The sequence below is a fragment of the Cyclopterus lumpus genome, chromosome 5, assembly GCF_009769545.1.
Source record: "Cyclopterus lumpus isolate fCycLum1 chromosome 5, fCycLum1.pri, whole genome shotgun sequence".
Lineage (NCBI taxonomy): Eukaryota > Metazoa > Chordata > Actinopteri > Perciformes > Cyclopteridae > Cyclopterus > Cyclopterus lumpus.
Window position 1 is genome coordinate 23,701,843 of NC_046970.1, and position 21,625 is coordinate 23,723,467.

The 21,625-nt window shown below is 42.6% G+C and overlaps 2 protein-coding genes across 3 annotated transcripts in view; one reads left to right on the forward strand and one right to left on the reverse strand.

The window, feature by feature from the left end:
• The window catches only part of cenpp (centromere protein P), a 67,498-nt gene that overhangs the window by 38,072 nt on the left and 7,801 nt on the right, over positions 1-21,625 (reverse strand). For both annotated transcript variants that reach the window (XM_034533920.1, XM_034533921.1), the window contains exon 6: positions 19,044-19,140. In XM_034533920.1, the coding sequence (XP_034389811.1) occupies positions 19,044-19,140 (97 nt within the window). The remainder of the gene's footprint in view (positions 1-19,043; positions 19,141-21,625) is intronic.
• On the forward strand, positions 10,643-16,119 carry ogna (osteoglycin, paralog a). The gene is made up of 6 exons (XM_034533922.1): positions 10,643-10,798; positions 12,998-13,061; positions 13,586-13,750; positions 14,245-14,447; positions 15,708-15,800; positions 15,921-16,119. Exons 1-6 carry the CDS (start codon positions 10,643-10,645, stop codon positions 16,089-16,091), a joined length of 852 nt encoding a protein of 283 aa, XP_034389813.1. The 3' UTR covers positions 16,092-16,119.

The following is a 21,625-nucleotide window of genomic DNA, read 5'->3' on the forward strand; positions in this document are numbered from 1 at the left end:
TGTGTGTGTGTGTGTGTGTGTGTGAGAGAGAGAGCAAAACGGAGTCTAGATGTAAAAGCATCAAAATAGTTAAATGAAAGAACGAAAGGTAAATGAAGTAAAACTATATCTGTTCACAAGTTGATTTGAAACTTTGTGTTTTTCACACTGAAGCCAGCTGAATCTTTTTTTCTTTTCTTTTTTAATTAAGCAAGTTGACAGTAATTCATTGCCACAGATCTGGAGCATCGTTGAGGAACGTGATGACGCGATGCGACACACGTTTCACCGCAGGCTTGACAATAACGACTCATTTTGTATCGATTCATTTATAAATCCTCAACTGTACAAATACGGTAGTCGTTTGCTGTATGTTGATACTTTTAATCCTTTAAAATGTTGCCGTTAACTCCATCGCAGCGGCCCTGTTCACTTAAACTCACCTAATTATTCACTGATTGAAGTTGGCTGTATCACACAAACATGGTCACATAATAACAACAATAACAGTGTCTAGACAACTTCTAACTTCCATTACCATCTTAAGTAAATTAAGCGTAACATCTGATGTGTGCTGCATAACACTGGAGGGTTCTGGTGTTAACTTTATGGATGAAACTACATCAAAGCGTGTGCTGTAGCATTATTAAAAGTCCCAAAGACAGACAGACGATAGTATTCTTAAAAGAAAGAGATTTCGAGGAGCGGTCCAGTAAAAGAGAGATTTTATCCAGATGGAGTCTTCCAGACAGACGTGTTCTCCTCATCACAATTAGCACGGGAGGGAAATGTTCACGACCACAACGTCCTATTAAACAGACATAATTACATTAACATGGGAACTTCCCAGAATCCCCCTGCCTCCACAAACACATGAAAAACGCATCAACTTTAACCACAAACAATAATATAGATGGACTGTAACTGAAGCAGGGAGAAGACAGAGTGGGCTACTGTTCCGAGTATGATTCATCCACTGAAAATAAATAAATATAGAAAATACTGAACCATTTGTACAGGCCGATGCTGCACTCTGCACACCAGTCTGCCACGTTAAATTAAAACTTTAGGATTTCAGGCTACTTTATTTTGCAAGTACAGCGGCGCTGAAGCAATAGTTGATTAAATCGGTAACTATTTTGAGAATTGAATTAAATTATTTGTGCCAATTGCATCACATTGTGTTATTTCAACTTCCCAATTGTGAGTTTTTTTTTTAACGTCTTTTCTTTGTCTGGGTCGGTCAGTCAAAACAAAGACACCGGAGACAGAAACGAGTTCACCTCTTACAGGAAGTGATCTCAAAGTCAGTGTTTCTGAACCATGAAAAGAATCAACTGCCTGCCGCATCACTTTTACAAATTCTTATGTGAAACCTCTCTGGAACCAATGACGTGCCTATCGAAGCCAAACGCACCTGTCGTTTGTAGGCCTATCCCAAAAAAACATCATATTCATATTGTTGGTAAAACTTCTCCTTCAAACAACTGTATTTATTCAGGTTTCTCGCCCCCCAAAAAAAAGGTAAATTCTACAATATAACATTTGGACACACGATAAAGTTTTAAAACGCGACAGAAGACGACGTCACGGCACTCGGTGTCCGAGCCGAGGGAAACCCCGCAGTAGAAATTAGGCGTTATATAAAATGCTCATTTAAAATGTTTTACAGCCGTCTGAAATGTCATAGAAAGGCCAGAACGCATTTCAAAGACTGTGGAGGAGATGACTTACCAAATATACTGAAAACAATAACATGGAATCAGACATGAGGCTGACATGTTATTATTATTTTATCAGTAATGTCTATCAAGAACAGTCTCAGACTTTAAGGATTCTTGAGGAGTTTAGAGGATCAAACATTGTGAAAGCGGTCTCCGTGTATTAGTTGCACATTTTTAACTCCGTGGATTATTCTTGATATTTTTCTTGTTTGCACGAGGGCAATGATGTTCGCAATTATAACAATTTTTGTCAAATAATTGGGACAAAAGTCATAATCAAACAGACCGTCTGGATGACAGTCAGTAGTCATTAGTGAACAATTTACCAAAACAACCACAGACTGGGAGCCCCAATCCAGACGCCCCATTGGGGTTCGGTCCACTCACTCAGGCCTTCAATGAGCTCATCAAACTGCACTTGTTCTCATTAGCTGTAATGAGGAGCACGGACCATGCTAACGAGCTGCGGAGACGAGACGACGCGTATCCATAGTAACAGACTGAAGACAAATGGCACAGGCTAAATATACGCTCTGTATATTGGGGTACGAAACATAAAAGATTCATGATCAAATCGATCAATAACTATGACGACTGATATTTAGAATTTCAGCAGATAAATTCAGCATGAATCCCCTTTTGAGCCAACGCTAAACGGTCTGGGAGAAGGGAAAGGCCGGGAATGCTGGGATAACAAATCCAGGAGTCATCAGAGAACAGAGAACTGTCCAAAACCACCGCACACTGGAACCCAGTCAGCCAGTAATAATCTCCACATGTCCCATACTGGTTTTAGTCCAAACTGTCATGTCTCAGTTGACGGTCTATTCAGAGCCGGTCTCAGGGTCCAGTACCAACAACAGACGCCATCAAGGCACCGGCGCCGCCGACACAACTCGGCACCGAGACGCACGCAATAAAAGATTTGATCGGAAAGGAACAAAAGCACGAGTTTTATTTGATACATTTTTAAGATTGTAAAAAAAAAAAATAATCTGTTCTCTAGCTTGCGAATGCATCTCCTGTCAAATAAATCAGTGCCAGTCGCTACGGAGTTCTCTTTGATATCAGAAGAGATATCAATCATTTCACTCGTTGAGAAAGAGTTTTCCTAAGAATAGCACCAAATATGTTTGCGTTACTAACTGTGAGGCGTTTGATAAATATGAGGTACCTTTTGGTCCAACATGAAACAATACAGATTAGAGAAGGAGCTCCATGCAAGAGCTGGTAGACTTTCACTTTGTTTTATTATACCTTCTCATATGTCAGACATAATCATGTATATATGTAAATGACATTGCCTTTGGTTTGATTATAACCGTTCTTATTACCCACCTAGCCGTCTGCTCAGCCGGGTGTTTGGAGGTGAACGATCCTGAAAAAGGACTCCTACAACTTACAAGTGTGAGAGCTTGTTAACCGAACAAAAACACAGGAACACCCCAGGGGATCTGCTTAAACACCTTTTAGAGGAGGTGGATAAACAGCGTTTACAGGAAGTTCGAAAGAGGACCAGTGAGGGTTTATCCCGACCCTGCAGGTACTCTGGACTCCTATATTCTAATGGCATTTTCCCAATTTTAGTTAAAGTTGGAATTCAGTATATGAACAAAGTTCTTCAGATCTACGAACCAACAACAACAACAACAATAACCACAAAGACTTGGCCACCCGTCCCACTAACCTCTGGTGAAACCTCCCGTTTTGTTGGACTCGAGCTGACAGTAAACCTCATGCTGGGATAAGAGCTCCCAGGCTCAGTGGACCAAGGAGGGCTCTTAATCATAAACAGTCAGCGGCTACACACAAACGACAGACCCCGAGACGTCCAGAACGGGAACCAAAGATCCTCTGAAGCCGAAGTCAATGGCTCTTGATGGATTCTGAGAAGTAGAAACCATGAACTAACCAGAGGTGAACCAAACTGGACGCCTACCCCGAGACTCTGAGGACTCCCTTAAAAAGGAGCAAATTACTCCTGAAGGCAAATGAATGTCTTGAACGGAGCGTACGGCCCAATAAAACAGGAAAGAGCACACCGTCGACTCGGCACAGTCGCATCCTGTACCTACACTAGTTAAAACCTCTCAGCGATCCATCAGCTGTCTTGCAGAGAACAACTTGTGGAGCACGACGGGGTCGTTTGTGCAACAGCAAACTTTTAAAGCCCGGCCTTCCTCTTCATGCATCCCCAACATCTGCTCTGCATCTGGCCCTGACAACAGGAACCATCCTGTTTCCAGCAGCAGCTCGACAATAGTCTCCAATCCAGCGTCACGGTGATGCACCACACAGCGAGCAATGAGCCACTTTAATCTGATCGGAGGACAAGACCTGCACATAGAGTTACAATTCCCCTGGTATTTATATTTTAGATAGGAATGGGCCTCAAGTTACATCTGCTAAACCAGAGTCATAATTCATTAAGATGACCAGAAAAACAACACAGCCTCATCTTTAGCAGCTGCGCTCTGAAAAAACAACATTAACCTGTTGTTTTCTTAAAAAAAACAAAAAGTAGTGGTCTCCGTGCGGAGGCTACAGTTGATCTGTTTGAATCATCAGGTCGTCCTCGGGTCCTCTGGGACTGAATTCCAAGGCCGAACGCCGTTATACGAGCCGGCGCTCGGCATCGGGAGAAATACTCACTTCTACAGTGGAATTGGAAGAAAGAGTTTAACATAAAAGATAAAGCAGAAGGAACAGAGGTGAACAAAGGGGGTAGACCTGCAGTGTAACACACCAAACGAGTAATGTCACTATGAAAACTAAAGACAGAGCTTGTAGATGTAAAGGGATCGTACATTGTCCACACCGGGCCAGCAAAACACTACGAACATACAGATTATGTCCATTTCATGCGTTTCAGTCCGGGATCACCTCGTAAACCAGGTTCCGATATCTGGACGAGGGATATCGTTAAATACAATTTGATTATTGAAAATCAGATTTTCAAATGGCTCTATTAATATATGAAAGAGTTTAACTTGAAACCGTTTTCCAAGTTGTTTTTTTTTTTACTATAAGCACTAGTTCATTTAAGTTTAAACTTCTGATAAACCAAAGACCTTGAAGTGTGCTTTTCCTTTTCTGGCCTGTGTCGTATTTTGGTGCCGTGTGCACACAACGCACAGGTGCATCTCTGTCCTTGTGGTTAACTTTCTCCTTTAAAGTTCCTCTTGAAGGGTTGTTTTTTTAGGCTCGGATGACTTCATTCAGAGAATGTATTTGCACCCGTTTCCCCGTGTTGATAGCCATCAAGTTTCCTTGAAAAAAGGGGTTTTGCTGTTGCAAATTAGTATTAAATAAATGTAATTTTAATAAAACAGGTTGAAGTCAAATATTAATTTTCCTTTTTTGCTCCCGTTTGGTCACCACTAACTCCTGAGGAAAACTCTCTTTCTCTTTGTCTATCAGACATTTGGTGAGACGGTGGTTTTACCAGAGCTCGTTTGATAAAATAAGCTTCACCAGAACAGAGACTGAGCCAGTAAATGTTGAGAAAAGCCCAAACTACAAGTTACAAGAGGTCAAAAAGCTCCGTTCAGGTGCAAAGCGTGTTGATGGGTTTGATTCGTCTCGGTCTAGTTTCACATGGAGGCTAATGAGGGAACTGAAGGTAGTTTTCTTTCAACCATTTCATTTAAAAGACATGTAACGCTCATGACAGAACTAACACAGTAACTCAGTACTTCATGTCAGTTGTCAGACCCACGCAGACCCAGGTCGTTTAATGCCGAGCCAGGTGGTCCATCCAGAGTTGCTCTGCAGTCAAATGGCTGCCTGTGGGTGGAGTAACTTCAGCGATGTTGTTTTGTCTGGCCCGGCTTCAGTACCGCTCACTTACGCCCGTCAACCCGAAGCCCGGCTCGCCGCCACATCTATCGCGGCCGTCAGGAGAAACAAACCAGGGAAAAGCGGTTTGATGAGCGCGGTTACGTGAGAGGAACGCGTGGGTTTGGAGCAGGCAGCATCAGCAATTACAACTCTGGAACAAATCAACTGGTTTTATGAGTTTTCTGATTTAAAGACTCAAACCTTCTCCGATAGCATGAAGAAGTATTTGTATGATTTCATTTCTTTGTGTGGACGAAGAGGATGAGGATATTATATGTTGTATATATAAAAGTAAATCCCTCAGAGATGAACTTTAAGCTGTACGAGTAGAAAGTAGAAGACACTATGTGATACAGTACTTATGTAACACAATATGCTGCTTCATCTGATCAATCAACAAGAGGTAATGCGTCTTTAATGTCCTTCTTTCTACTGGAATAAGTAAATAAACAGACGTAACAAAGGAGGAGTATAACATTACACTATGACTAGTTAAAGATGATGGATGTCTGAGGGGTTGGTTAGTAAGTTAGAGCATTTCCTGCTGCTGGCATTTCACATTAAAAGCAATGAGGGGGGGGCTTTTATTGTGAAGCAGGAGCATCGGAGTTTCAGACCGACTGTGACCTTTCGTCAAACGTGCATCTACAAATCAAGACTTGGTAATTTTTTTGGACAGCGGATCGGTTTTAAAATATCGTGAAGAGCGAAGGAACGAGAAAGAGCCACAGCGAGTTGTCTGACGAAGAGTTGCAGACGACTGGCCGACCGAGGTAACGAACTCCCGTCGTTGTGCCGCTGCTACGGAGTCGAAAGGGCAGCGTGGACTCAAGACTCGTTATTTCTTATTAAAACGACACGAGTTTGAGTTTGTTGCACTGCAAAGAGATGCTGCAGCTGCTCTTCTGTGGAACTACTGACTGTGTGAGAGATCTTAGCCGCGGTGCTTCAAACTAACTCGCTTTGACGCCGACGTCGTTCACGTCTCGGGGATGACGCGTTTGCTTCCCGTTGTGGTCGGTCACCAATCGGCGAGGGGCACGACGCGACGGTCTGTACAAATGAAGATAACACTAGACAGTCTCACGTTGAAAGAAGTGACAGTTAGCTGATTAAAGAGCTTGAGAGAGAGAGAACCTTCTTTTTTTTTTTTTTTTAAATACCGATGCTTTAAAAAAAAGGTGCCTCTCTGGAGTTATGGACCACGATCAGTGCAACTAGAGCAATGTCTCTATGAATGGGTCCCCGTTGTGTTTGTATTGGAGGACACGCAAGACAGTTGGCCGTTTGGCTGGTCCAGTTGCCGCTGGCAACCCTCAAAGAAATGTCTGAAGTGAAGAGGAAGACGGCAAGCCTTTTAACATTAATGTAAACAACGCAGAATCACCTCACGTATTAATCTGCAGATATTTACCACTTTTCTTCCATTTCTTTGCCTTTCGTGAGTGAATTACAGCACCATTTTCATTAGGTTCTGCTGTCTTTTGGTACAAAAACAAAATCCAAGCTTGTAAAAAAACAAACATATTGAGCGAGTCAACGCGACAGGAATAACGTGCGTTTTTGTTTGTTGTTGTCGGCGGCTTTCCTCATCGGCTTGCTTTATTGCGCAGTAGAATACCAGTGAAACCACCCTGACAGTCAAAACTCTGGTATAGAAAATTAGTGACAGTAAAAACATTCTCCAGTTGCTGGCCCTCTTCCCAGAGCCATAAAAGTTTAAAGGTGTTCATAATTGCTAACACACCTGTAACGGTCCGGGCTCGTGTTCCTTGGATGTTTATATCTGGGCCCCCTTCTTTTTCCTCTCCTCTTGAAGGCTGAAATAGTCACATGTTTTCTATTTAACGGCTGAACCTTCGGTCTTTACTCTTTTTCACTTTGCTTGTTTATGGAGAAGTATGGTCTCTTATCATGTCACCGTGTCTCAGGGACAACACCTACAGAGTCATAAAATAAAAAAACAACCAATTCTTTAGAGCTTTAGACCCGCCATCTCTCTGAAGGTTGAAACCAACCCAAGAAGTGCTGCGCCTCAACAGCTGTTGAATAGACCGAGTGTACAGTCTCTCCATTTTTTATTACTCCTATTGGCCTTTTCTGCTTTGGAAACATTTCCCATAGCATTTTTTCTTTTTTCCATTATCCAGTAATTCTGATTCTGATTAATTTCTGGCATATCTTTGTTCACGTGTTGATCATATCAGCTGTTATTTATTGTTATTGCCTCCACTGCACTCCATAACTCTCATGAAGCACAAGGCGTAGAGGTCTGATACAAATTAAACTATAGAGATGCGTTTATTAAAGAGATGAACGCTTGTCCAAAATGTTCTCAAAATATCTTCCAGAGAACGTTGATCTGGTTACAGTTCACTCAAGACCACGGAGAACCTGCTCACCTTTTCCCGTCATCTTAAAAGGAACATGCGTACATCAATTACTCACCTTGTGAAGATCACTTGTTATCCCCTTGCATGCTTCTGCAGTCAACTAGAGTAAATGCATAAACAACAGTGACCGATATTAAACAGTATAATCCACGTCTCTAGGAACAAATGCTTCTTTGTTAAAACCTAATGTTGAAAAACAAGTAGCGTGTCGCCGCAAGCGTGAGCCTGTTTATGCAGAAGTGTTGTTAATAGTACGGTTTTAGTGTCGGGTCACTTGTGTGAAGTTTATATAAAACGCTCGTGCCAGAATACACCCAGTAGACCTCAAGGACTTTACCACCGAATGTTACGTTTAATTCAAACAACATCTCCTCTGCTGCCGTGTCATGGAGATTAGTTTCATCTTTTAGGGGATTTGCTTCACGGTGTACTTTTTGCACACGGATGTTTGCTACAACAATAACGAGACCTGGAGACCTAAATGTGGCTAAAAGCGATGCAGAAATATCAACACAGACGTCTTGTGCACAAGGCATGGCAACTACGGTTTAATATTTCCATATACAAAAATCACATTTTCAATGAGAATTCCTTAAGCATGATGAGCCTGAGAAGGTAGAATTATATATTTCTGAACACTTGTTTACGAAGATAAATTCTGCCCGTCACTACGCCACTATTTCACAGCTAATCACCCAATCCAATAATTAATGAATCAATAGGCAGAATGGACAAACACTGTGGCTCTACCTGGGAAGTTATCCCAACGAGAGCTACTTGGCGTGCTGGTCTGCTGGTTTAGATCCTGTGAGATATTTCTTTGATCCATTACCCATCCTATTGGACACGCCATGTGGTTGCGTCCTTTTAATTTTTTCAAACCAAAAGGAATGTTATATTCTCAGAAAGCAGAAAATAAGGTCTGAAATATTAAAACATCAGCAGCATTTTTAAAGGTTCTCATTCAAGACGCATCAACATCAGAAAAGGAAGCGGTGAGGACACTAAAAGCTGCTTCTAGGCCGTTCTGGCTCCAGTCTTCAGTTGGTTTATTTAAAACTTAAGTCACATGTCCAGTGAACCAACCCATGTCCATGTGTTGGTCCAACAATCCCGAATGCTTCGACAGCCAATCAATGGAAAACTGCGAGGTGGATGAAGACAACCTTAGTCTGTCACAATGCCAGACTAACCAGTCCACAGAAAGTCGGTAACGTGTGGGATTCTAACGTCCGGACCCCGGCAAGTCCATAAGAGCTTCGACGTTCCTCGTCATAGAGTCTGACAAACTACTCGAGGGATAAACACCATTCATGCTCAATATATTCCCTCAGTTGGTGTTTTGATGAAGTTAGCGTTGCACTGGTTTCCTCCTCAAAAAGCCAACGGGATGTTCCTATTGGGGTTTATTGCAGTAAGTAAGCTCTGTGGCAAACACACGTTTATGACGTTTACCTGTGTGGTTCAGCAAGATAATCTCCACAAATGAACACCGCTTTTATAATTTTAAAGTCGGCAAAAAGTATACCTTGAATAGGGAAGGTAGCGCCGTAGTAGCACTTTGGTAGCACTTAAATGTCTCTTACTGATAGCACTTTGTAGTTTAACTTTATTGAGGAAATTGTACTTGCTTGATTCTTGTTGTTCTGAGTTTTGAACTCATGGTTTAATGCACTTATTGTAAGTCGCTTTGGATAAAAGCGTCAGCTAAATGACATGTGATGTAATGTAATGTTAAAAAAAAGCAAAACATTAGCCTAAAAACAAGCCAGACCGCAGCCGTACGAGCGCGAGTATTCACAACGAGGCTGTGAAGGCGGATTGGTCAGCAACCGCCTTTTTAAAAAAAGGCAGATACAAGTTTCAGAATTCACAAGAGAGGGTATTTACTATGTAAATCTCCTAAGCTTGTGTTAACCACATAACTTATTCCATCTAACCAAAAAACATTTTTTAAAAAACCACTGACTTGAGCCGAGGAAGCCGGGAGTACAAAATAGCTATAACTCATTCACGAGTTAGGACTCCTTTCTGCAGCTCTCTAGTATTGCTTTCCCCAAACAAGCGTTATTGGTTGAGGACAGTAACGTCAACCTTAACCTGAAACAGCTCTGAGGAGCCGTCGTCCAGATTCGACTATTGTTCGGTCCAAAGTAATCTAACCTATAATCAGTGTCTGTCTAATTGTGTCCGTCTGACCGACGGCCGAGAGAAAAACAGAGCCAGTGGAGAGAAAAAAGAAACACTAATCCAGCCTAATGAAGGATAGGTTGGTTATTACGAGTCATTACTGAGTGGCCGGGCAGAGCCCACAGACATTCCTCCTGACAAAACACACTCACACTGTGGTTGTCAACTTTCTGCTGTCTCGGCAGTTTTTCCCCCTGTACATACTTAAGGGGACGTTTAACAGAAAGAAGAAAAAAAAACGGACACTTTATTCTTTCTTTGACTCCGTCTTTTTCCACATGTGCCTGCCTCTTTCTGTAAATCCTCCCTCTCTGCAGATGGATGGTGGGTGGTCAGGGAAGGGTTAAGTGCTGGGCTCTATAAACTCTGCTTGAAGAAAGAGTCTGCTGGAAGCTACTGGTTCAGCCTTTAAATAAAGTCATTTGACACATCCCAACAGGGGCTTGTAGCAAAGAGCAGCCGCTGACCCAAAACTCAGGCTTTGAGACGAGCTGAGGTGTCACTGCTTCGGACAGCATGAAGGTCCTCGTGTTCACCTGCGTGCTGGTGCCCTGGCTGGTGGCAGCCTCGGCCAGGAGGTTTGACCAGGACTCACAGCTGATACCGGGATCTCTACCTGGTGGGGAGCTGAACGGATACTTCATTGACCATTTGAAATCAAGGAGGGCTCGGGTAAGAACTTTATTATTTGTGGCATGCTTCTCGTTCAAATATGTTGTCTTTGACACTTATGAAGATTTTTGGCAGACCGGACTAATGTTCTCTAATAAGAGCAATGCTGCTGACAGTAAGATGAGATAATGATAATTATTCAGACAGATGAAAATAAATATATATACACATAAAATGTGACTTTACTGACCTGGAAATTAGGTCATGCTTAATGGCTGGCAATATTTAAAATCAACGGCCCAGGCACATTATTCTCAATGCTAGTAATAGATCTCATGGTTTAGTCGGTTTTGTCTTCTCTTACTTGCTACTGACAGAAACTGTCAGTACTTCACTTCCCCGTCCTCTAACAGATAATTCATTCAGCTCAGTTTCAACACACACACACACACACACACCACACCACACACCACACACCACACACCTTGCTGTGTCTGACTTGTCCTTCCACCAGACAGACCGAACCCTGAAGAAACCACACTAGCCGTCAAGTAACCACACAAACCTCTTCAAGAAATATTTGGGACAAACCAAAACCAAAGTCTGGTCTGCTTTATCCTTCTGGAAACACACAAAAACACACACAAATAATCCTGAGCATGGGAGGGAAAGAAAAAAAGTGCGAGTGAATGTGACTATGAGAATTATACTCAGTTTTAATGAGTACAATTTAATCTGGGACCAGCTGGATTTCATACAGGACTGTCGGGGCCAGACCTTTCAGAGATAGACCTCATACCCTTTAACCACCAGCTCCATTCAAGCTAAGACTCAGTGTTGGGGATGGAACCATACTTGGATTGATTAAAGCCTCCAGAGGGGACTGAACCCAGGCCTTGATGATGGAGGATAAACTGACCGACCATTAGACCCCTGGTGATGCCGGATTCTTTCAGGAACCTTCATCAGCACTTAGTTTACAGGCGGCAGATCAGATGCTCAATCTCTGGCTCCACAGATAAGCACATAAGAGTCATGAGCTTCAGGGCTGAGTAGCTTCTTGCTGATAAAGTTACCACAGCCAAAAGATTGGGAACTGTCCACACATCCAAAACCCCTCAGGCTGATGGAGGTCATTGAAGGCTCTCACACCCCAAGACGCTCTAAAAGGGGCTAATAATGGACAAAACCTTGAAACAAACTTGAAAAAAGACCTAATGACCAGGTATGGCTACTGGCTACCACAAGAGATGGCAAGCAGGAAGAACAGTGTCAATTAAAATCAGTAAGTCATCAAGACAAAATCAAAATAAACAATGTCTGCACCAGTAACAGTGGTGGTCAGCTGTGGAATATAAAGCTCTGCCAGCCCATTCAGCCGTGGCTTCCAGTGAGTGCTGTTGATAACGAGGGCCCTGAATGCATCGCAGCCTCTTCATTGGTCGATCAGACCACTGTGTTGACACAACAGGGGAGACGGAGGCTCTGGCCAAAGCAAATGGAAATGTCATCAACAACAATGTTCTGCATTGGCCAATCAAATACATCCAAGCACACATTCCTGGTAGATGACTTTGACACATGAACGGTGCAAATCTGATAATCAGGAGATCCATGGTGGCTCAAACTGCTAGGCAGTGTTTTGGTGTTGATAAACCGTTAAACTCATTAAAAACTACAACACTACACCACTAACACAGACACTATGTTTTTATTAACACAGTGGTGTTTAAGACGCTCAATTATCACCTTCACTGTTTACAATTCATTCTTAACAAGACTTAATGGAGACCATCTTGCGATAGAATCACACCAGCCACAACGTCAAATTGGGCCAATGGCCCATTTACAAATTCTTACACCCCCCCCCACACACACTTCCAGCACCTTTACTCAGACCACACCCACCTCAAACACTACACACCTTTCAAGATTCATGAATGCATGTTGCACCGTTGTGACACTACCAACGTAATAACAGATAAATATATATATATATATATATATATATATATATATATATATATATATATATATGTCAGCTGGGATAGGCTCCAGCGCCCCCGCGACCCTAATGAGGATAAGTGGTATTGAAAATGGATGGATGGATGGATATATATATATATAAACAAAGACACACCATGCTGAAGCACAATACAGTACAGATATTTGAGTTTTGAGTCATTTTGAAACCTGACCTCTTAACCCAGGCCGTGTCAATGTTGAGCTGGTATGAATCGGACGTGTTTTCTCTTGCAGAGGGCGCTGCCTCTTGCTGATGAACCTGATGACAGCCCAATCGACCAGGAAGGAGACGCCATCGGTGAGAGAAACCCTTGTTTACATACAAGAACATCTAATTTAATTTATTGGGGAAGTTTAAAACTGCTGGCCAACTTTGTTTGAGATGCTTTGAGTCTGCCTGTTAATGGTTTGAAGGTCTGGCAAAGACACTCAAAGTAAAACTGCAGATTTCTCAAGTTAAACAGGGTTGCGTTTGGTTTTAACCCAGAAGCACATGTTGGAAAACAGAAAATACAATAGCTTGATATATATATATATATATCTGTCTTAAAAGACCACATCTGTAGGACTTGGGAACTTCTACACTGCCTTGATACTCGATACTTTAGGTTCTGAAAGGAACCAGAATAAGTTAGAGTAAGGGGGTCGAATCATAACTTATAAAAAACGTGCTTATGTAAGAGAATCATCAAGTCAAGTCAAATACATTGGACTGGGATCTTGGAACAGCGAGGAGTAATAGATCAGAGCGTCTGAAAGGAGACTTGAGGAGATTCCAGATGTAAGAAGGCTTGATGTTTGTGTTGTGCCTTTGTGTTGCAGATCTGCCCACCTGCCTGCTGTGTGTGTGTCTGACTGGTTCAGTGTACTGTGAGGAGGTCAGTCCAGAGATGACCAGCGTCCCCACCTTGCCTAAAGAGACGGCGTACCTGTACGCCCGTTTCAACAAGATCAAAAAGATCCGCACCAAAGATTTCGCTGATATCGGTGAGCCTGGAAACTGCTTAATAACGTAGGATCCAGTGTTTTTGTCAATGGGGTCTTGGTCGAACAATTTAGCTGGTTATATATCTTTATTTTTAAACAACTACAATGTAAGACATCTTTTTGCCGGACAATAATACTGGGGGGAAGATTTGGACGGATGTCTGGACCACCTTTGTTGAACGGGGAATAAACAGACAGTCACTCAAAGGATGCTCAAACCTACAAGTGCAGTGATTACTGACTGTATCTGCAACCAGCAGCTCTAAAGCTCGTCAGCCGGTTAGTTTCCACAACGATTGGCGGCCACAGTTTTTGAAATGCAACTGAAATGCAACTGAAATGCAACTGAAATGCAACTGAAATGCGTAACCGGTCAAAAATATTGGTTAACCAATTAAGAGTTAACTGTCGGCATCCCTTATTGATTTGACGGTACAACAACAAAAGAAAGTGAGACGGATAACATGCATTAACATGTGTTTGACATTCAACAGTGACCCTCAAGAGGATTGACCTGACAGGGAACATGATCTCAGAGATCGAAGACGGGTCGTTCTCTAAGCTCATCCTGCTGGAGGAGTTGTCTCTGGCTGAGAACCAACTGGTCAAGCTTCCCATGCTTCCTGCCAAACTCAAATCTTTCAACGCCAACTTTAACCTCCTCAAAACCAAGGGCGTCAAAGCGAACACCTTCAAGGTAAACACCGTCACCTCTCTCCACGTTTTCAATTAGGAATATTATAAAAGATTACTGATGTATAGGCTGTCCAAATCCAGTGCTGCGTCGTGTGAATTTCTTCGCCGAACCGATTTTTAAAATTGAGATTCTACAGAAATTATGACACTAAAGCACCACTTTAAGTATTCAGTTTACCAGAGATGTGTTCTTGGAAATTAGTCCAAAAAAGGTTTTAAAATCGAAATAGTCTTCGACCAAAACGACCCGTTAGTCGACGAATCGACCCAGAGGGGGTCAGCCCTTATTAGATAGGTCAACATTTTTGGAAATACGCTCATACTTTGTCCCAAGAGTGACATGAGGAGTTGACAGTAAATCCATCCAAGCAGTACATCTGTGCAGCAGCTCCAGCTATCGTGTTTCGAGATACTGTCGGTGAGCGCAGGTTTGGGTTTTGGTCTCTGCAGAGCCACAATGGTACTATACCTGACAACCTCAATGGTACCATACCTGACAACCTCAATGGTTACCATACCTGACAACCTCAATGGTACCATGCCTGACAGCCTCAATGGTACCATACCTGACAACCACAATGGTACCATACCTGACAACCACAATGGTACCATACCTGACAACCACAATGGTACAATGCCTGACAACCTCAATGGTACAATGCCTGACAACCTCAATGGTACCATACCTGACAACCACAATGGTACCATACCTGATAACTTCAATGGTACAATGCCTGACAACCTCAATTGTACCATACCTGATAACCTCAATGGTACCATACCTGACAACCTCAATGGTACAATGCCTGACAACCTCAATTGTACCATACCTGACAACCACAATGGTACAATGCCTGACAACCTCAATTGTACCATACCTGATAACCTCAATGGTACCATACCTGACAACCTCAATGGTACAATGCCTGACAACCTCAATTGTACCATACCTGACAACCTCAGTGTGGGGACAAGACTTCAGGAAGCTGTACACACTCACCTCACCTGGCTGGTGTTCAACAAGAAATAGATGCTACTCATAACTTGATTATCAATCTTTCCTTTCAATTACAAAAAGAAAACTATAAAGCAGATTTCCCAAAAGGCTAACAGATCCCCGTAACTCACAACTTTGCTATTCCTGAAGTATATCTGGTTTATATGCTTTTTTTCCTTCTTCTTTACTTCGCACTAAGACAACTAATAACAAATCAACTGAATCTACAGGGTTTCTCATGGTTTGAATTTGTTTCCCCAACAGAAAATGACCATGCTGGTCAACTTGTACCTGGCTGACAACCAGATGGAGGCGGTTCCACACATCCCAGACAGTGTTCGGGTCTTACATCTACAGGTTTGAATCTTGCTAAATGTTTTTTTGCAAGAACATAGAGTGAGATTAGTCAATATTACACCAGGACCTTTGACTCTACCAGCTAAGAGTCACTCTTGACGTTGTTTCTATTTCTTCCAGAACAACAACATCACTGAGGTCAATATAGACACCTTCTGCAGGTCCAATGACACCTACTACCTACGACCTAGCCTCGGTGAGGTCCGTTTGGACGGCAACCCCGTGGTGCTGTCCAAGTACCCCGACAGCTTCACCTGTATGAAGGTACTGCCTGTGGGACGGTATCGCTGAGGAGGCAGAAACTTTACTGTGGCCCCTTTGTTGCCAACAGAGCAGCTTTCCCACAACAAAGTGCGAGGGGGATACCTTGACGTTCTGGATTTTGGGGTCCTGATCCCATGGGGGGGGGGGATAAAAGTGTCAATGTTTTTACTTCAGCAAACCTACAAACCGTTCTTGACAGTGTCAGGTCAAAATGAAACCATTCACTGGACCGACGGCGTAGAATTGAGGGAGTTTCTCTACTCTGGTCTTTTTCAGTTCTATCGATTGGTGAGAAGTTCCAACCATTTAAAAAAATGCTGATAATAAATGTTACAAGATCTTTTCGTTTGAAGCATAATGAAGCCTTGAAAATGGATCTGACCACCTGTTCAGAAAACACCACAGGTGAAGTCTGAACGTCCTTTTGACTGGCGATGTGGAACTGACGTGACCTTAAATGAGTAGGAAGGGTCAACACCTCTACAACGAGAGTCCAGTACATTGTTTCAGTTTGACCTGAGGCTGTACTACCTACATGAAACACACACCCACACACACACTTTGTAACACTAAAGATTGTTTTTTTATTAAAATTCAAGACATTACTAAAACCTTCTTTGTGTCCAAAACAATTATCTTATACTAAAGTAAAACCTCTCATTTCAAGGTTTTACTTTGAATTAAACAATGTTTTAGAATAATACATTGTGGAGTTTCATTTGGACGTCTGTGAGTGAATATGTGACTGAAGTGCAGTTTCTGATCGTGTGTATTAATGTTGTAACGCTGTTAGAAAACACTGACTTTCACCTGACTTACTGCCAAATGTTGAAATGTGACCATTTCAGATGTTTTTTTGGGTAAACCACATTCCAATATTTGAATTTCCAAGTATTTTTGCAGTTAATATTTGAGTTGATATTTTCTTGGAGACAGTAAGATAGAAGATTTGTGTCATTTCAATCATACAAAACAAATACTTGACACCTGCATGATCATTTTAAGTCTAATCTTCTCCAAAATCACCGTGTCACATGATTGTCTGTGAGCATTGTTAACTCATACATCACATGTTGCTTTGAGATGTGCTTGTCAGACTGTAGATCCCAGCTGACACACACACACTAGATGTCCTGGCATACAAAGACAGCCTGTATATACTTTTCTCTCAGAAAACGACTAGAAATTAAGAACAACCCTCTGGGTTTTGTTTGGCTATTGTGTGAAATTATTTCACTTTTAATTACTCCATTAAAATGCCTCTCTATAAAAAGGTCAATGGCCATGTAGACGTGTTCATCTGCGGGCTTTCTTTAGCATTTTTTGACTTAGCTTCACTTTGTTTTTTAATTTATAGACTCCGGGTTGAAGTGAACTGGGAAACAACGTATCTATGAACTATAGTAATGTGAAAGTTACTCCTTTTGTATATGCTTTTAAAATGTCTCGCTTGTGTCCCTAACTCTTCCCTTCCAGTAATAAAGATTACTTATAAATTATTACTGATGTGAATAGTGGTGTACAGGAAGAGGTGTGTGTGACATGGCTATGTTTTAAGATGTGTTAATAAAGTTCAACTTTAAAAAATATTTTTAAAATATTATTGCTGCAGCCTGCTTCTCATGTAATAAATATTGTTCTTAATGTTTAGCCCAAAATACAAAAACTAGAATTATACACGTTTGTCCCCGAGAGAACATGGAACATCACATTTAAGGGATCCTTATAAAAAAAACATGTATTTATGTTAACTATGGAAAGATATTGAATATTTAAAAACTGTCACCTATAGATATAAACCTTAAAAAAATATATACTTAAGAGCTCACATTGGTCAGTTGCGTTTGAAACGACCGACTGGTTTCGCCATCTTAAACCGTGACACCAGTAAACCCTGTTGCTGACTAGAGAGTCTGCACATGTGTGCAGACACAGTGAACGCTAATATGCCCACAATGGAGAAATGCCATTCAGTGATTGGCCACATGCTTGTAAATGTCTGTGGTTTGTAACTGGAACGGAGCCAATCATCATCTGCAGTCCTGCGTTGACTGACTGGTTCATGTTGTGGTCTACCAGCAACAACACATGTCGAGGTTCCTGGATTGCATGTGACCTTCCTTGTGTTTTATATGTTTTGTTTATTCTTCCAAATACATATTTATGTTTGTGTGTCATTAAAGCGTAGAAATCAGCACACACGAGGCACTGCCCCGCATTGCAGTCGAACAGTTACAACGGGAGTTACATTTTTTTCCATAATAACACGCAAGCAAAATAAGAGTTTGGAGCACACGGGCCAATATGGAAAAAGTGGGTTAGTCCTCGTTCAGCACAGCCAACTTGGCAGAACTTTACATTCTCCAAGTAAACAGGAGAGAAGGTTCCTTATTGCTTCAGCAGCTTGATTTACGATTTGACATTTTGCTGCTACCTTTCCACATAAGTCCCACCCTGATATTTGCCATCCACACCTATGGCTGACATTAAGCTTTTGAAATATGAAACATGATGCCAGTACCTTCTGGACCACAGAGAGAAACCCTGTCCCTCTGGGTTGACCTTCTGACCTCTACACAATAACAAGGCTCCTCCACTGATGGATGAGGGTGAAACCCAGCAGGGGACCACGTGGAGGTTAAAGATTAAAACCAACCTACGGTTCCCATTTTGTGTCAGTCTGCTCTGAATGATGAACCATCTGGTCTCAACGAATTATGGATCGACTCATCTTCTCCCCCACGAATGATGCAGCGGTGTCATTTGGCAAGTCCAAAATGACACATATGGGAAAAAATAAACTGCAGCAATCTCACGGGACAAAGACGTGATCAGTGGCGTTAAACACGTTGATGACAGGACCAAGAAGTGTTAACAACACACACACACACACTCACACACAGCTAATGGAAAGCAGGTGTGCGTGGACGCGGTCGCCAGTTTAAGGTCCATTTTCGGTGCATGTGTGTCTTCACTAACCTGGAAGTGCTGGAAGGTTCTGCGCCGGTCGTCACATCTGTTTGAGAAGGTCCTGAGAGTCCTGAACAACAGCAGAAGGTCCCGGCTCTCCTCCACCCTGAAATGACGGAGCACACACACAATGCATGAGTTCAATATGTAGCACGTTAGCCGAGCAGCAGCTTTAAACCTCCATCTGCGTCTACACGGGATGTGTTCAGGTACACTATTGTAGTGTAGGTCACGTTGCAGTCCGGGAGTTGTTAAAAGTTTTAATCTTCAAACTTTTTAGTTTTTTTAGTTCCTGAAAGGTAATTGTAACATGTTGGTTGTCCTTGGCTCCGCCCTCTCGCGTCACTTCTGGTCAAATTAAATATTCATTAAACAAGATGGCGACCGCCATAGTGCTGAACGGGGGGCTTCATAATAGACCACAAACCAATAGGTGACGTCAAGCTGACTAAATCCACTTCTTATACAGTTCATCTGGTGTACGCATGCGTGGTGCAAGTGAAAAGCTCTTACGAGTCCCAAGTAGACTGCTGGATTGAATCAAATTTAAATGTATGCTTCCATTTTTATTTTTCATTTGCAATACAGAAGCAAAGAAGCTTTGTTTTGGTCTGGTTCGCTCTGTCCGAGTGAGCCCGGGACATTCTGTTACCGGCTTTCCAGAGTTTTCCACGGGGGCCCAAGGCTAGACGGCAGCCGGGTGAAGTTTCCAGAAGACTGTTATTCCACAAAGAGCTGATGGAAACATGGCAGCGCACTCCCATATAATGGAGCGCGACCAAAAAGACCAAGAGAGAGAGAGAGAGAGACACACCGATTGATCCCCGATTTGATATTGTTGTATCTGAATGATGCAGTTTGATTACATCTTCAGCGTGGACGCAATTAAACCCCAAAAACCTTTTACTGGCTTCAGTTCATCAGCCCAAAGAAGCAGGAAGATCTAATTAAACAGGCAACACTTGGACTCAAGGAATAAACCCGGGTAGCGTCCCTGAAGAGACGACAGTGACCTAGTTTACTGACCAGAGTAACGGAGCATTTTAGGCCCCCGCTGCAGAACAAGGAAGTTAGCGTCTTTACTACACAATAAAACTAGTTTAATGACAACAAGTCTAGAGAACATGCATGTGTACTACGAGTGTGTTTGTCTTGAACGTAAACCTCCCTTTGCTGCTCTGACCTCAGCCCGCCTTGGACCGGGAAACACAAACAGCCTGGATCCGTGTTCCTTTAACTGCAGCCCTGGGGGGGTCAAAGGGTCAGCGCGGATCCCCACATGAGCAGCGCTGGGTTTTAATGGCAGAGGTTCAGAAGGGAAGTTTGACATAATACAGTCTGCCTGGAGTTTGTCGAGCCCCATCCCACAATGCACTGCTTCAACAGTGTTTCCACATCGCGGTCCCTTGCCGACTGCTGGGCTACAAGGGTTTCCAACTGGACCGCGAATAAACAGCTGGATGAAAGTAAGACTTGGAGGACAGTAAGTTATTTAATATTATGTGAACACGTTACTCCGTGTTCACCGTTTGTTAATTCAGACAAATTCTCCGTTTTGTTCTTCTCGTTCACACATTTTTGGGGTTTCTGTCGTCAGATTCAACTGCAGCTCAAAAAACTCGTCGACCAGGCAGAGAATCCGACCTGCAGATAATCGATCTTTTATGAGCGAATCAACCGGAACGTAACTTTGTCTTCTTCAGTGTTACAACATGTGACGCCGAGAGAGGACCGAGCTGCTGCTTTTAACGACAGCCTGTGTGGTCACCGTGTTCCTCTGGATGCTAACAACGTTTAAGAAGACCACTTCGGGGAGGACGGATGTTAAAACACGGGAATAATATTACCGGTAAAGAAATCAGTGTCAGTGTGTATATCTTTAACAATCCAGACCAGCGTCTCTCTTTCTCTCTCTCTTTCTCTCTCTCTCTCTCTCTCTCTCTCTGCGAAAGCAGCAGTTTGTCAGATTCATTATCTCCAGTATTTTCCCATCTTCTTTTTTTGTTGCCAGATTCTGCAAACCGGACCAAACAATCCAGATGTGGTTTGGCCTCAGATGTAGAGCAAATCAGACTTCTGCTCCGCGGTGCAGATCGACTGTACAGAACAGACGCTTTCTGGCAGACGGTTGTTATCGGGACAGAAAATGCACCCGAGCACAAAAACACAAGTGACATCTTCAGACCACGTGATGGTAATGTGACATCTTCAGACCATGTGATGGTAACGTGACATCTTCAGACCATGTGATGGTAACGTGACATCTTCAGACCACGTGATGGTAACGTGACGGATGAAAGTGACATCTTCAGACCATGTGATGGTAACGTGACATCTTCAGACCACGTGATGGTAACGTGACATCTTCAGACCACGTGATGGTAACGTGACATCTTCAGACCACGTGATGGTAACGTGACATCTTCAGACCATGTGATGGTAACGTGACATCTTCAGACCATGTGATGGTAACGTGACATCTTCAGACCACGTGATGGTAACGTGACATCTTCAGACCACGTGATGGTAACGTGACATCTTCAGACCACGTGATGGTAACGTGACATCTTCAGACCACGTGATGGTAACGT